The 16,677-nt window shown below is 34.9% G+C and overlaps 1 protein-coding gene across 2 annotated transcripts in view; it reads right to left on the reverse strand.

Moving 5' to 3' along the window:
- Window positions 1–11,307: 11,307 nt before the first annotated feature.
- The window catches only part of LOC148178726 (uncharacterized), a 60,211-nt gene continuing 54,841 nt past the window's right edge, over window positions 11,308–16,677 (reverse strand). For both annotated transcript variants that reach the window (XM_088030502.1, XM_088030501.1), the window contains exons 3-4: window positions 13,531–13,755; window positions 11,308–12,974 (exon numbers count right to left, since the gene is read on the reverse strand). In XM_088030502.1, coding sequence (XP_087886628.1) covers window positions 12,546–12,974; window positions 13,531–13,755 — 654 coding nt within the window. In that variant the 3' untranslated portion in view covers window positions 11,308–12,545. The remainder of the gene's footprint in view (window positions 12,975–13,530; window positions 13,756–16,677) is intronic.

A 16,677-nucleotide genomic window follows, 5' to 3' on the forward strand; every position in this document is an offset into this window, starting at 1 on the left:
TGCCCGTGGTAATCAAAATTAACCTTTATAAAAGTGAGTGAAGTGACTTGTGAAATTTTGGTGTAAACGTAGATTGCCGCTGCACTGTCATAATTTTGAAAACTAACTTGATAAAGCAACGTTTTTTTCGCAAATTTTAAACACAATTGGCATTAGATTTAAAATAAAAACTCAGATATTTGTACCACAGTTATGTTGAAATAAAATTGAATTCGCGTATATTTCCGCAAAAACTCAAAAATCGCTAAAAATTATGCTTCTTAGGCGTCGCGACGCCAACCAAACCGTGATAAAAAAACAAATTTTTGCGTCAGCTTCTAGAGCTTTGTCAACTATGAGCGTATGCAAATTTTCAAAATTTTATCTATAGAATTAAAGACGATTTTGGGAGTGGACACAAGTGTTGCCGGACCCTGTATTTACACACAATTATACAATTCAATAAATAAAAATATGAAAAAATTGAATTTCAGAGTACAAACTAATAATTTTTAAATTTTAATTGCAGATTTATCTGCTTTGAATTCAGCAAAAAATGTTATTCCTTTGTCATTTTTTTGTAAAATAGAAAATAAAGTTTTTTTCCCTCTTGTGAACTCAATCCGGGGACATACTGTACATTATTGGCTACGTCGCAAAAATTGTGATTGTGATTGGTGCACTTTAAATTGTGACATTCGTGATTGGTTGACTTTTAGTCACATTAACTTAAAATCCAGTGAGTTTAGATTTTTTTACAAATTCACTCTCAAATGCTAGGCATAATATAATATGTATGCGCAACGTCCTTTGCAAATTCTGGCACGCTCAGTAGTTATCCTTCTCATCTAAACTTCTGTGCCCAATTTTTGGTAGGTACCTACTTGGTCTTGCGGTGTTTTTTTTGATTAAATTTATGCTCATGTTCAGTGGTTTTCTATCTGCCATTTTCCATAACCCAGAAGTTAAATTTTGGAGTTAACAAAATCTTTTATATTTTTGTACTAAAAACTATCTAAGGATTAAAGAAAAAAAAGGTTGACAGTACTGTTTTGACATTTCTGAACTGTCATGGGACGATGTAATCTCTACATATTATTCTGGCTTAACTTAAAAAAATAAATTAATTAATGCTGCTTTGAAATTTTCTTTCAAAGTTTAGACGAACCTAATTAGCTTATCAATTAAAATTTTGATAGGAACTTTATCTTCTTGTGCTTGTGGATCAAACTGAAAGACGAGAAGGTAACAGCAAAGGAGTTTTCCAAAAACTTTTTTGTCTCAATTGAGTGATGTAATTTAAGCAACTTTTCCACATATTGTACAGTTTTAAAAACTTATTTAAAAAAAAACTAAGCTACAATAATTTATTGTTATACCTTACAAACCAATCGAAATAGAGATTGGCGCTTTTGAGGGCCTAATTTATTTCAAACAAATTATTTTTCCCCAATAGCCACCTTTGAAAATGATGTTTTTAAAACCAGTAATTAAGTGAAAGATAAACAAGTATGATAAGAAGCGAGCGTAAACGTTTTTGTTTTAACGGTTTTTACAGTCTTTGGAAAACAGTTGTTGAATTCAGTGGCATAAATCTCGAATAACGAGTAATCCAAGAGGATTTTGCCCCATTCAAATTTCGATTTTTTTTTGCAGAATCATTATCTACAGGGGTGTCTGATATTGGGGTTAAAATGATTGCACTTTATTCGGGTACGCCTGTATGTAGTTCAGTAATGTTTTTTTTCCGTGCTTTAATAAGAGTTATATTATAACATTGTTTTTCAATTGTTTTCGATGTTTTAAGAAACCTCTTAACGCACTGTTTTGTGACTTAACCGTTTTAGGAAAATGTTTCCAAATGAAAACTTCTAATTGTTTTTCTAAAAAAAAAAACAATAAAATAATGCCTTAATATTTACAATCGAATATGTAAAACATCATTTTGATATACAAACATTAATTGATACGCGGAAATGTCTGAAGTATCAGTCTGTACAGACAACAGTTCTGCCAGCTCATCCATGTTACAAAGCTCGCTTTGACGTTGTGTGCTACTAACAAGCCTCGGAAGTTATGAATCATAACAGCCGTAGATTTCTTAAATTAAAAAAAAAAGTCGGTTAATATCTGCGGCTGTTCTTACACATAATCCATAATTTCCTATTTTCAGCGACAAAATTTGTAATCATTTCTCTATGTCGCCACGGTTCACAATGTAAATGACAGAAAATTATAATTTCTTGTTATTTCCATGTTGGCTTTCAATGTAAATGACTGAAAATGATGGGGTCCCAAAATAACTGCTTCTTTAATAACTCTCACTGACATTTTCTCTTTTCGTCTTTCGTGGTAATTACCACGTTCGCGTCATCTATGGAAATTCCAAATTCCTCGTCAAACCGCACACCGTCGATAACCGGAATCTCATTGCACAATTAATTGCTATCTTTAATACCGCATATTTATATTTTAACTGGCGCATACGATGGTGGCATTAAGCCAAAAGAGAATACTGTAAATTTCCCTCATGATGGATGCTACGGTCGTTTTTGGCGCCCAACGTGGAAATGTGCAGTGACAGGAACCGCTTGGAAAAGGTTTTCTCCGTGGACATTCTTATTTTACTGCTTGTTGCAATCCACATTTAAGTGTTATTTTAAAAGTGCATAAATACATAACTAAATTTTAACAGTCAATAGTAAAACCCGGACGACAGTAAAATCGCAGATTTATTTAAAACGAACGTTTTGTTTCATGGGAAGATAAAATCTGGTTAATTATAAACATGATGAGGCGACAGACGCGTGAAAGAAGATACGGGATATTTTTAACGTCGTGTTAGGTAGAACCAAAATTTCTATCAACACCTGAGTGTAACCCATTTTATGCGAAAAACCGGCGCGACAGTCAAACTATTAATTTTGCTTCTTGGATTTTAGAGCGACAAAAACACAGAAGACAGATCTATGATCATCTGAGTTGAAGACTTAACACTCAAAGCTGCCCTGACTCAACAAGAGTGGTAGCGATATTTCAAAAGCACCGTTTTTGTTAATTATTTTCTTTCAGTGTCTGCCAAACTTTTAAATAGCACTTTTTTCTCCGCTATTTTTACCGCTACAACGCGGTGAAATTCACCCACCTAAAGATAATCGAGACGGATGTTCCAACATTTATAAATTTTCGAAAAACAGACTACCTGATGATCACCGACATGGATAATTATGTTTTGGTTTTGGCGACGGACAAAACGCGACAGTTGCGGGAACGGTCCCAAAATAACACTTTCTTCTTCTTCATTCATTTTACAGATTGACGTTAAAATAACTAATTTAGTCTTTACCGGACATCCTGTGTTGTCAAGCATGTTTTAATTGAAAAGTGAACATTATTGTTGCTAATCCGGGTGATTTATTCCGGTGACGCCTTCCTGTAACGGCTCGTTACGTGAAATTTACGGGCGAGTCTATTACTTCATAAATCTAGTTTATAGACAAGACAAGTTTTTTTAGGAAAGTTGTAAAAGTCGTATTTTACTCTTTCTCCTAGATGTTACAATTTAGAATACAATTTAAATTATCCTGTACAAAATGTTCTATGAGAAGGTAACATACATAGTTTCATTTAGATAATAGGTAATAGACAATTTCCACATTGGATGCTTTAATCGTTACCATAGCAACGTAGAAAATTTAAAAGAGATGTACTTATTTAAAATGCAAATCGTAAAAAAACTGCATAAAAACTGGTAAAACTTAAAAACATTCGTTCACTTCAACGCTTGCGTCTTCGGCACTTTCTTGTAACAGAGCTATTTCCGCATTCATTTTGAATGCGTTAACAGACCATTTCCTCATCGGATACGTTAATAGCCTCGTTGCCATAGCAACCTAAGAAGAACAATTCAAAATCTGAATTTGAAAGACAAAATCATTTTCAGACCGTTCTACACTAAATCATCGTTTTTCCATACAACTTTTCCATAATTTTTGTACGTTTACCAATCTAGAAAAAACAAGAAAAAGCATAATAAAATTTCCAAATGTCTAGATATGATGTGATAGCTACAGAAAATTTTCTTCCATTTGATTATTATCTGAAAATTTAATGTTTAGAGCTCTTCCCAAGTTGGGATAAAAAATATACAAAAAAAATTTAATATTTTAAAGCTCAAAACCAAATGAAAGCCATAATGTAAATGACACCAAAATCTCTTTTGATTTAATCAAATTCTATTTTGATTGAAAAATACTCTCAATACATAAGTAGTTGGGTCAAATTTATTACCATAATTTCTAACTCCACTTAGATTTTATTTCTTCTAGATTAATTAACGAATTCTGGGATAAAGTCCTAAACATAACAATATTAGAGCAGCTTAGAAAGTTAGAAAAGCTCTTATATCCTGTAAATGCTCATATGACCAACTTTATCCAAAATTTCAGATCAGGGGCTTATCTAATATACGTTTTAACAAGTTTTCAATGGTATGCTTTACATCATTCATATCGTTAATTTAAGATTTTAAAGTTGTAAAATTAGTTTCATATTTCAAAGTGACCAAAAAATTCATGTATTTGGCAAAAGCAGAGTTTTACAAGAGAAAAATGCGCCACGCTGTCTTACTTATGAAACATGTGTTTAATAATGTTTTGTTGTCTCATTATTGTAATGTATTTTATAAAAACATTTTCAAATTTCCATTTAGCGACATTTTCCTAAAACGGTTAAGTTGGCGAAACATTCTTCAAATGTCATCTATCATCAAATCTCATAGTTTTGACAAGCAACTGACAGGAGAACCAACTTACAAAACACTGCATTAAGAAGTTTCTTGAAACATCGGTAACAATTCTATAATGTAACTCCTAAAAAGCACCAAAACAGAAAAGTATTTATTAAAGAAACAAGTTTAAAAAGTCATTCATTATTATACATGTGTTTTAAAAGACACGAATGCCGTAAAGAGACTTTTCAAATGTGTATCTTACAAAGTTTTATCTACGATTATTCTTCATTTCTAATTTATAAAAAAAGTTAATTAATTCATCTGTCATCAAATGTCAAATAAATAAAATTTAAGAGCTGATTACTCGTACCTAAGGAAAAAAATGTGTAACAGACAGTGTTCAGTAAACGGCTACTTTTAAACTCAAAATCTGGTCTAAAAACGTCTTTTTTGCACAATTGTAATTTAAAATTTCATTTAAGAAACTATTTGTTTTGAACAATCAAGTAAAAAATCACTCTATGCTTGTCTGCAAGTACTCTTCAATATACAGAATTTGATTCATAACAAGCTCATTTTAAATTCGATTTAAATAACACGTTTTTTGTTAGATTTAAAATTCTAACGACCATTCTCTTCCTATTTTGGAAAATCCACACATTCTATTTAACATTTAAATTTATCTTGAAAACTTTAGCCTAAATTTCCGAGATATCTAAAAAATTTCTTTGGGTATTGGGTAGTAATTTTCAAAGATTGGCAATTTTGTTACAGAATTAAGAATTAAAAAAAGTTCTGTGGCATTATTTGCTCACTGTTAATTAAATTTAAACTAATGAAATGCAAACACCAAACGTGTGAGATTTTTTCACAATGAAAAACAGTTATAATTGTTACTCCTATACAATTTTATAATAATATTGTAATTAATGTATCTATCCGAAATTAATGAAAGTAATTAATTACATAAATTTATGTTTCTTTGACAACCAGTGGGTGTTGATGAAAATCCCTTTTTAACTGTGACCTAATTGCTTACTTACTTTACTTATGCCCAATACCAAGAAAAATTTTCTAAACCCAATGGCAATAAACAAAACTTTCCTCTAATCTGCATCACAATTTTACATTTCACATTAGCACTTGAAATTAACATATCACGTATTAGTACCAACTGTCAATTACACAACATCACAGTGTCCCCAACAATGTGTTACGATCACAAGACAAAAGCCCCAACAATTAAACTTGCAGTAAAAAAACAGTGAGTCACCTCAATTACTGCACAAAAACTACTAAAACTCAAGCAAGCAAGCAAACAAGTCATATTTGCCAATTTTAAAGGCTATTTATGACCATGATAAGACTTATCTAAATCCTGTCGGTCTGTGAAACCTGTAGAAACGAAATTTTCCTAATTAAGTGAGATGTCACGAAAGCGCACAATGTAAATACAAAGATGAAAAGTATGGAATTTTATTTTTGGACGAAAGTTTCACCAGCGTTGATTGAGGGATTCTTTCGCTAACAAACAATTGGGGCTATTTTTATGGGATTTTCATGCGAGGGGGGCGAGGTATGACCTCGATAGTGCGTTAGGTATATTTAATCAAGCTATTGATTTGTTTGACCTATTAATTTATAACACAATAAACTTGAATGGTCACGGCTTAGCTGATAATCGTTGATGGAGAACGTGGGGGAGTGAGAAAGTTTTGAGAAATAATTCGGAAATTGTCAGATGACAAGATGTGTTAAGTCATCGATTTGAGTAATGATGGCGTCAGAGATGATATAAAAAGAGTTTACTAATAAAGTATTTGTCATTGTTTCTTTATTGTCAACAAAAGAAACAATGGATACCGAGTTTACTATTCGAAATTCTGAAAACTGAGAGAGAGCAAATTACAATTATTTTTTCACAGTTGAAGGTGGGAGATAAAAATGTTCGAAGTGTTAATTTTTGCTGGACTCTCGTGAATCTAGGTCAAAAATTATTACTGAATATTTCTGGTGGCCTGGTGCGTTTGTTTATCGTTCAATAAACACCGCCGTAAAGTTACAATTTAAAGAATTCGATTGACTTTCAAACTTGATCTGCATAATACAAAATTTCTGCCTCAATGCCCTAAGACATGAAGAGTTCACAAGATTTCAAAATTTCATTTGTTGGTGTTAGAATGAAAGATTTTTAATTGATTATTTTATCTTTTTTTAAAAAAACAATTTGAAGTTTCCATTTAGGGAAACGGTTAAATCAGTCAAATGTCAACTGTCACACTTATTATTGGTTGAATCTTACAGTTTTGACAAGTAATTGACTGGAATACCAATTCACAAAACAGTGCTTTAAAAAGTTTCTGAAAGTATCGAAAACAATTAAAAAACAAACTAACTCTTAAAGCACCGAATTAGAGAAATACATTCAAAATCAAAAATTAGACTAAAGATTGATTATATTTTTTTTTAATTTATCAACACGAAAACAAATTAATTTAGATCCAAATCACAGTGGAATCTCAAAACGGTATTAAAATAATTTATTGATAATTATTATTAAGAACCTTTTCAATTATGTATTTTTAAACGCGATTTTATTACTAATAAAAAAATCGCTAATGGCAAATAAACCTTGAAAGTGAAATTTAAAGTACAACAATCTTACTTTAAAATCAAAGCTTAAATATTCCATAGAGTTATAGCAAATAGGTACACATTTCAACTTCTTTTATTCACTAATAACAGGTAAGCTTTTCAGAGTTCTTCAAACTTCCTCATTCGTTCAATCTAAATTTACAGTTTTCACCCGATATCCTTTGAAGTGAGCGGTCTTTTAGATTTCCGCTTTTTGTGTTTGCAGTTTAACCATTTAGTCAATATTGCGACATAAAAGAACATTTCCTTTGTGCTTATCTGCCCAATATTGTCAACACGACGACATCCAACACTTACTGAGAAGAGGTGTGAACGCCACAACCGGAAATAAAGAAGGAAACGAAGAAATGAGGAAAATTAGCGGACTTGGACGACTTTCAAGTTGTTTTCAGTGAAACTTCATAAAAGATTAGAATGAAAAAGTATAGATAATGATGGAAAACTGAAAATGAAACAACATTTTTTAACCCAAAAAAATTTCCCGGGAAAGATAGCGATAATTGTAGTTCCACGAACTGATAAAGTGATTATTACGCTGATAAAAAAATGTAAAAGGGAAAATTGAATGCAGGAGAGTAATTTAGGTGCCATCCGGAAATTGCAACATTAAACTAACCATGAATTATTTTATACCTCATTTTTAATACATATAAAAATTTGCTTGTATCCTTTTACATTTTTTTACAAGTTGTGGCTTGAAAAATCCGTTTTTTCTCCTTGAAATATTTCCCACCGAATCGAACTTTGTCGTTCCAGTAATTACGAGTATGACACGATAAAAAAATCCCGGTAATTACAAAATCTCTATGCTCACGTAACGACTTTATAATTACGATTTTGCACGAAGTGGAAAAACTCACCATTTTTCTTCCAAACCTAAAAATGGCACTGTCACTGAACCTACACTTTTGAAAATCCCTAGAAATTAAAAAATTGAGAGTTGCGACTCAGTGGAAGTGTTCCGGTTAACTGGCAGTCGCGGATAATATCAAAATGCAACCTCGACTCTGTGTGGGAGTACGTTGAAAAGACGGAACTTTAGATGAAAAACGGACGCATGCGTGTCATTGCGACGCAGCACGGACGCATATGAATTTTTGATGGAATGCCATTTGTGAGATTTTGTCAAGAGATCAAAGAAAATGACGCCTTTCAAACAAAGGATGGGGATTTTTTCATGGGTTTGATGGTTTGCGTGGCCGATCGAAATTGAAACTTGGCACGTGTCTCGATGTACAAAACAGACGGAATTAATTGGTTCCAACTGTTTGGTTCCAAGCGATGGAAGTGCAAGTTGAGTGACGGCTGGAGTCCGGATGGGATTCCGAATGTTCCTATTTAGAATGATTAATTGTTGGGGGATTTAAAAAGATTGGAGCCGAGGAATTGAGAGGCGAAATTGGGCAAAAAGTGAGAAATGAGCTAGCTGTTCGCACCTTCCAGCTTATGTTATGGTTCATCGTATTAAAGAATTAATAGCCACTCTTCAGAAAGAAGTTCTTTGATGTGGTTTGCATACAAGTAAAATTAGATCCAGAAGGTCACTATCAACGTCAATTTCTATAGTCAGAGGAAGGCCGCTACGATCTAAGACTGATCTACTTTTTTTTTAAAGAGAGATTCCAAGAACTCGAATACTTCAAATTTACACTTTTCTAAAAATGAATATTCTTAATTACAAGTTTACATCTAAAACGTATGTATGAGAACTGTTAAACCATAGATTACTGTCTAAATTTGCAGATCTTCTTGTCAAGAAACATTTAAAAATTTAAAAAGTTCTAATGCATCTCACATGTTTTAAAATGGTCAAAGAGATCAAAAGGGTAACTTTTCGTCAAAATAGACCGTCAACATATGCAAACGTTCCAGTCTGTTCCTCCTAGGTCTGCCCAGATTTTCGGAATAAAAAATCGGTATTTTGAGCTTGAACTTCAGCTGAACCAAGATTAAAATTAGGAGTCAGTCACCTTAATGTTCCTCTGAATTTACTGCAAGATTGAAAGTTGTTGAAGAAATACAATTTTAGAATGTAAACACAAAAGTGTTAACGGTTTTATCTGGAAGACATTATTGAAAACTTAAAAGATTTTTAGTAAAATGTCAGAAATTTACTGTAGCAAAACCAGAGGTGGGAGATCAACCGACACAAGTTCCATGAGCAAAAATATAAAGTAATTTAATTTTTTACTTAGACACTTTCCTGTAAGCAGCTGCTTTCCCAGATATTTTGAAAATCCATTTTTATCTCGGATCTGATTCACTTCGCCCTCACGTTCTCAAGATTGTTTTATTTTTTTAATAGAACTTTGTAGTTATTTTCGTCCGATCTTTTACGTCAACGATCCAAAATTAAAACGAAAACTTTATTATTAGCCGTCGTTTTTATTTCTGTTTTCTGCCTAGAAATAATTGCGGATGATTGTGTTGTAAACGTGATGTATGTGATTGAAAAGCCTTGGTTTCAACCTTGATGCTGTTGCAGTAGGAAGATTCAATGTTACATCAAATTCCCACTACACCTCCTAGTTTCCGTTCGAAAAACCATGTCAACGTGCCATTTAAAAAAAACGTAATTTCACGCTGTAAATTTCCGTTTGTAGTGAACGTGCGGTGTTTAGAAACGAAGAAAAATTCATAGATTTTGGGGTGTATCCAATGGTGGAAATGGTTGTTTACGAAGAGTTGTTTATTGCGAATGTTTATTAATCAGTTGTACTTTGAACTGATCTCGCCATTTTATGAGAAGGAGATAATCCAGCGCTTTTCACTTTGCGAAAACAGGAATAGTGAGACTTGCCTCAAAAATGTGGACTTACCTTATTTTATGCACGCTCCTGGAATTTGCTTCTGGGAGGTTTATTAAAAGAATTGAACTAAACTTTCAACTTTGTAATAAAATGATGTGAGGCTACAATGTCACAGTCCAGTAAATAAGCCTCGGCTGCCAAAATTCAAATTGTTAGGAAACATTTTCTTGACATCTTCCTATAATTTATACCGATATTTTCTATTGCAGCTTTTTCTTCCTTCGTCCAATCGCTGACCCTCTCAAGCCCAAATTTATGCATCCTCTCCTATTTTTAACTTTGGCCCGTTATTTCGCAGGTTGATATTTTTAATGAACATATTTCGACAGCGCCAACAAATCCTCGCACGCATTTTAATTGCACTGGCCAATGGCCATTTCGGTTTTATAAATCCTTGCCCCCATCGCTCACACCTGTCTGTGGCCATTAAATTTTCGACGCCCCCATACATTATAATGCATGGTGTTAAAAGACTTATGATACTGTCCAATTTTCATTAAAAATTCTCGCGGAAGCGATCTGCAGCGGAATCCATCTTGAATCTCTGTTGATATTAAAGATGTTTGATAAATTTCTGGTTTATTTTAGCGCGGATCAAAATAGAACACCTGCCCTTGCCTTAGGAGCACTCTCCTCTGAAATGTACTCGGATGTTCAGAAACTGACCGATGCTACCAAAACAGTTCTATTCAAACATAGTCTTTATCCTGTATTCATAATCTTTGCAGTTAAATTCCTTCATTCTGTAGTAGCTTTAAATGAATCTTATTTCAATCGTTCCTAAATGACGCGGTTTTGTGGAAGATTTAAAATGATCAATGTGCGTCAACATATTAAACTCGGGTGTAAATAGAGTTGCCTGCTCTTCAGGGGTTGCATTAAATCCTCCTTGAATGGGTTTTTTGTGCAAAAAGAAAATTGTAACTAGTCTCCCGAGTTTCGCAACTCCAATTAAAATGTTTCGGAAGCTCCTCTTGAAATGATGAAGTCTAAATCCTCCTTGGGCGAGTTAAACAAATACCATGCTTAAACTTTGAACCTCGTCGCTATTCCGGGCAAATTTATATGCGCCTTTGTTATTAAAATAACAAGTATTTGCAAAGTTAGGGAATTTTATCGTAATAAGACGAGTTTAATGAAAGTGATTTATTATTTCATGAATCATGTTTACTTAATCACATTACACAATTGTCCCTCTAAACAAAAAATCTTCTTAGAAGAAAAAGAGAACAGAAAAATAAACAGATAAGTATACACTTGAAAGTCGATTTGTTTTTTAATAATTCACTAATACAAAAACAGTTTCAATTTGTTATTATTTACTTTCATAATAAAATTTAATTATAATCACATTTTCTTGTTGTTATGAAGACTTTTTTTAAATTAACTTGGGCATCATACATGCAATAAACTTCCCTCTTTGACGAAACACAAAAATAATTATAATAAATAAAGAGATTTCCCGGAGCGGTGAGACTGTACAAAGCCAGAGGCGGAGATGGAATGAAATCAAAAAGCGAGGCTTGATAATCGTTGGGCACAAAACACAATATGTACAACACTAATGAGACTCGTAATAAAAATTAAATAAGAGATTGCACCCAATGTGATTGCGATTAAAAAATAAATAATGTTTTGGCAAAGTTATATGCACATATGCGTTCCCAAGCACCCTATCATCACATATGCTTATGTTTCCACTATATTACACGGTGTTTGTCTACCATATACAATATTTGTTTGTAATATAATAATTATATAATTTAACATTTTTGCTAGACTCCGGTTACGGACCTGTACGGTTCGTTGAAGCGTGGCGTACAGGTCCGTACTCGGAATGTGATGTGTGATTATATTTTCAGTTGGAGCTATTTTGACGACGGCTGACTATAAGATGAACACTTTTAGCATAACGGAAACTAGTTGGAACAAGTCTTCCATTCTTGCACTTCAATATCCCAATTTATTCAATAAACAATATTTAAAAACAGAACAATGTTCTAGCGTCGAAATATCGCGTCTGGTCGGGCCAAATATTCTTTTGATTCATTCTTCGTAATTATCATTGGATGTACACAGTACATAGCTCGGCTAATACTTGGCTCGATATTCCAACATCGAAGGGATATCAATCAGAGTTCGGTAAACACTCATGTGAACCACATCGAACAAGTGTCTTTATCACTCATAAATAGCTAAACGTCCGTTCGTTGATCCAACAAAAATCGAAAATAGTTAACATATACATAATTTAAATGAGTAGTTTTACTTGGTTTCTTCCCATGGAATCGCTCATCTTCGCCATTTCTCTACTAAACATTTTTTTAAACTACAATTTCACAAAGTCACCTAGAGGCCGTCACGTGAGGTCAGACACTGGGCTTGTTGGCTCTATTCTGTTGTTGGTCGCCGGAGGTCCTTCGAGGACGCGTCGGAACGATAACCACAGGTAACGTCTGCACGGGGGGCGGCGTCACCCCCGTCGTACCCCCTTTTTTACCCCCCGTGAATATTTTAACAGTCCTATGTAAAAAATCAGTCTTTTGTCCGCTGCTTCCAGCTTCTGGCCGTTTGTTGGATGAGGAGGAGGTCGACGACATCGAGTGGCAACGCACGACCAGAGGCGCGCTGCCCCCGCCTGACCAATCGCCGCCACCGCCACCACCGCTGCTACTACTGCTGCTTGTTGACGACCCTAACAAACCGGCCGAACTCGACCGGTATGGGGGCGGCGACTCAGACTCAAGAACGGTGCGGTTTGGCGGCGGTCGGATACATTTTTGGTGGATCTCGGACTCCTAAAAACAAACACACGTCAACACACATTTCACACTTTTCATAAACGTACAACCACAATACATTCTAACATCAAATTTCTATTATTTAACAATTCAGTTTTTGCACGATTTTTTGTTGAAAGTTGAGATGCTAAAAATATGCTAATCAATGTTATTTTTAGATGCTCATTTTGAACTAAATAAATAAATTTTAGTTCGAGTCGAGGCTACTGGGCTCTGATTGAACAAATAATAAATGAAATTCGAATAATTCAATTTTTAGATTTTCCAAACAGCCAATTTTTGTAACAAAGATTTTCCCTAACAATTATTTAGTACGCAAAAACATAAATCTTTTAGTTAGAAACGTTTTCTTTCACTCCGTGTGATTTGAATGACACCAAACAACCGTATCTATCACATTTAAGCCACTGAATCAAACTTAACTGAATTAAAATTTCGAATTACTTAACATTTCTTAAGCTTTCGTAAACAAGAGTTATTTAAATTTGAATGCTCTTGAGGAACGAAATAATGATTGTTAGAATGTCTTGCAGTGCCCTATGAGGCTGCCCACCTGCTCAGGGTCCCTTATGTGCAGTCTGGAACTGGTAAAAGGGTGTTCCTCGCCGTCCGGCATCGCAATGTTGGGCGGCAGGTTGATGGCTATGTCTGTATGTACGGCATGCAGTCTCACTTGGCGGTCTCTCGTCGCCGCCAATTCTCTCGCCGCTCTTCCGCCTCGCAGACGGTCCATACCGCCCACCCCCGCCGCGGCGCCGGCGCTCACAACCGACAGCATCTGGAACAATCATAAACACACTTAGAAAAAAATCTCGCCAACAAATTAACGACTAATTGGTAACACCTTATCAAGGACAATGTGGTTTAGCGCAATAATTTTTTTGTGACGGTGCAGCAAAGAAAAAGGCCTTGGAATGTTGCACTTTCTGTTGGCACTGTTGATCGATCATCCGTTGCATGCAGTCAAGGATCTTAGTTGTGATTTTATTACAAGGCGAGTTTGTGGATTGATAAAACAAACCCTGGAGCGGTTGCATAATTTTGGAATTATTTGGTAAATAAACATTGGAGGAAACTGGGAGATTGGGAAAATAAATTGGTGGGTTTAGGCCTTGATGATGAGAAGGTTTAGTGGAATCTATATTTAGGTCCTTTACAGAAGAAATTAAACAAAAATTACTGAATGACTCTTTCTAGGTCAAACAACAGAGAAAAAATATACAGGATCTTCAAGGGAAATGGTTAAAAACAACAAACAATAAGAAAATAAAAAAGACAAATGCTGGGACCCACCAATTTGTAAAGGAAACATACTCAAAATTTTAAATCTTTGCGTACTTGTCACAAAATTGCTCCGATAACACAAAAAACCAAACATGTTCCCATAATCAGGTTGTGTATTTATACATCTCATGCCATGCATACGTGTCCCCGTATATGATGGTCAGTGGTTTTGAGTCACAAACCCGAAATCACCACATGCAGGAGCTCCTTTGTTTGCAGTGTCAACATGGCAAAACACAAAAACTCTGTTGTATATAAAGAAATAAAAAAGCGTTTCGGTCCGTTAATTCCGATAGTTATCTTCTTGCCAAGCCAGTGAACTGACTCCCGGCGAAATTGTGCATTTTGCTGTATTAATAATAATAAGACAAGTGGGTGCAGCGGTATGAAGGTTACCGTTTAAGAGGGACGATCACGATTGTTATCTAACGACAGCCCACGTGCCGATAAACAATGACAGCATTCCTAGCCTTGCCCATTATGATGATGGTGACTGGTTTGTTAATCATAGAGATCCAGTTCCACGCAAAAAGCAACACATTTCTAATCCTAAATCTCAGGTTTTTCATAAAAAAAATCAGGGCGCCTGGTAACCAAGCAACACACTATACGCACATGCCGGACTGGTAATCATACACAAAAAAAACTAGTGTCCCATAAAAAAAAACAAATACGTGTGACCTTTTTTTTTTTTTGAAAAACGTTACTTATTAATGTCACTGCTGCCAACATAACACGTTTATTACCTTCTTGGTAAAATCAGTATTGTAGGTGCGTGACCAATTTTTCCCGTCCGTTTGATCGCGCGGTTGAAATCGATTTAAATAAATAATTACTTTGTTGTTGTTGAAGAAGTAAATGGGCGTTTCAAAATTTATGATGTGTGCGGAAGAAACTTCAAAAGTACATGTAAAAAGTGTGAAAATATGCGCATATAAAAGGTTGAAATTCATGACGTTATGTCATTTATCCTATAAATATTTCCAGACTTTGGATTTTTTTCTGCTTCGTAACCTGAAAATGGGGGCGATGAGTGGAATATTTGCGCCTTCGTGGAATGCCGGCAAAAAGAGATTCCAAGTTAAATTTAGATGATAACAGAGCCGGACTCCAAATGTCGACTGCAAAAAAATCTTAGTGTTGGCACGTCTGCCTGACTAATCGGCGCAAAATTAAATCAACAGTTGTAAAATCATTATCTGGTACAATATAATAAATGTCGGTCCGTCTAGACTGGAAGTGCTTTTGTCATGAATCACATTAAGGTGACAATTAAAGCGATGGCACGTCAATCCTTATAAAACTGAAGCGGTCACTTGTGCGTGACAATTAAAAATGCTGAAATCATGTCGGAATAAACGAAATCCGTCGTTTCCAACGTTTTTTTTGCATATTTTACGTTGGTACGACTGGGAATTAACAAGCGCTTCCGTTCCAGCTCTCTCAAAGGCGTGTCGGAAGTTTGTTTAATTTTATTATGAGATAATGACTGCAACAAATATGCAAAATTATTTTTAAAGGTGCCAACTACAAAATGGTCATAAAATATGTAAAATTTGCAAATTTTGGTACACCTGCATATTTTCATACTTGTACATTTTCTTTGTGCCTTAATGTGGAGCATAGCTCAGCCTTGTTCACATATCTGCATTTAAAAGTCATAATTTATGGCAATGTGTTGGTATATCTTTGCATATTTTCGCGCATGTTTTATGCATATTTTGCCCAATTCTTTACTATTATTATTTACATATATTCTCAGTGCATATAATCCGCGCTAATGACTATTGTGTAATATGAATCCGTTAATTGCATCGAAAATAAATACAACGTATAGTTTTCCATAACAAGAAGCAGTGAACGATAAGATCTGTGCCCAATTAACTACCGGAATCCGGACGCGCTTTGGAATTTTTCAGCCTTATTACAGTTGGCACCACTGCCGGTACATCCCCTAAACGTATCAACTTATCACTTTTGTGCCCATCCATCACCGTTGATAAGACGACGCTGTTTGTGCAGGTGGTCGTTCGAAAGAGTCGTCGGCAGGTGTGCGGTCATCGACCTTAAGACACCAGAGTGTGGGTGCTGGAAAGCCCCTCCGTTAGCTGCATGTCACGCCGGCAATTAGCAATTACTATCAGAGATGGGTGCACTACAATGGGACGGTTAATTAGGACTATCGTGCATTGTTCAGCCAAGTGGTATTTGCCGGTAATTGCGGCGTCGGGACGTCGACTGCTAAAAGGGACGGCGGAGATGGCGCCCTCTGGCGGTTTTGTTGTTTTATTAAGCGAAATGTCAAAGCTGTCAACGGGGATGTGGTTTAGATGGGGGTTCCGATGGAGCCTCAAAAGCGCCGACTTTCGGATGGCGAAATATGTCTTTCAGATCAGGACAAGGGCTGTCGACAGCA

The sequence above is a fragment of the Gnatocerus cornutus genome, chromosome 2 (genome assembly GCF_029298725.1).
Source record: "Gnatocerus cornutus isolate USDA-ARS CGAHR chromosome 2, icGnaCorn1.1, whole genome shotgun sequence".
NCBI classification, from domain to species: domain Eukaryota; kingdom Metazoa; phylum Arthropoda; class Insecta; order Coleoptera; family Tenebrionidae; genus Gnatocerus; species Gnatocerus cornutus.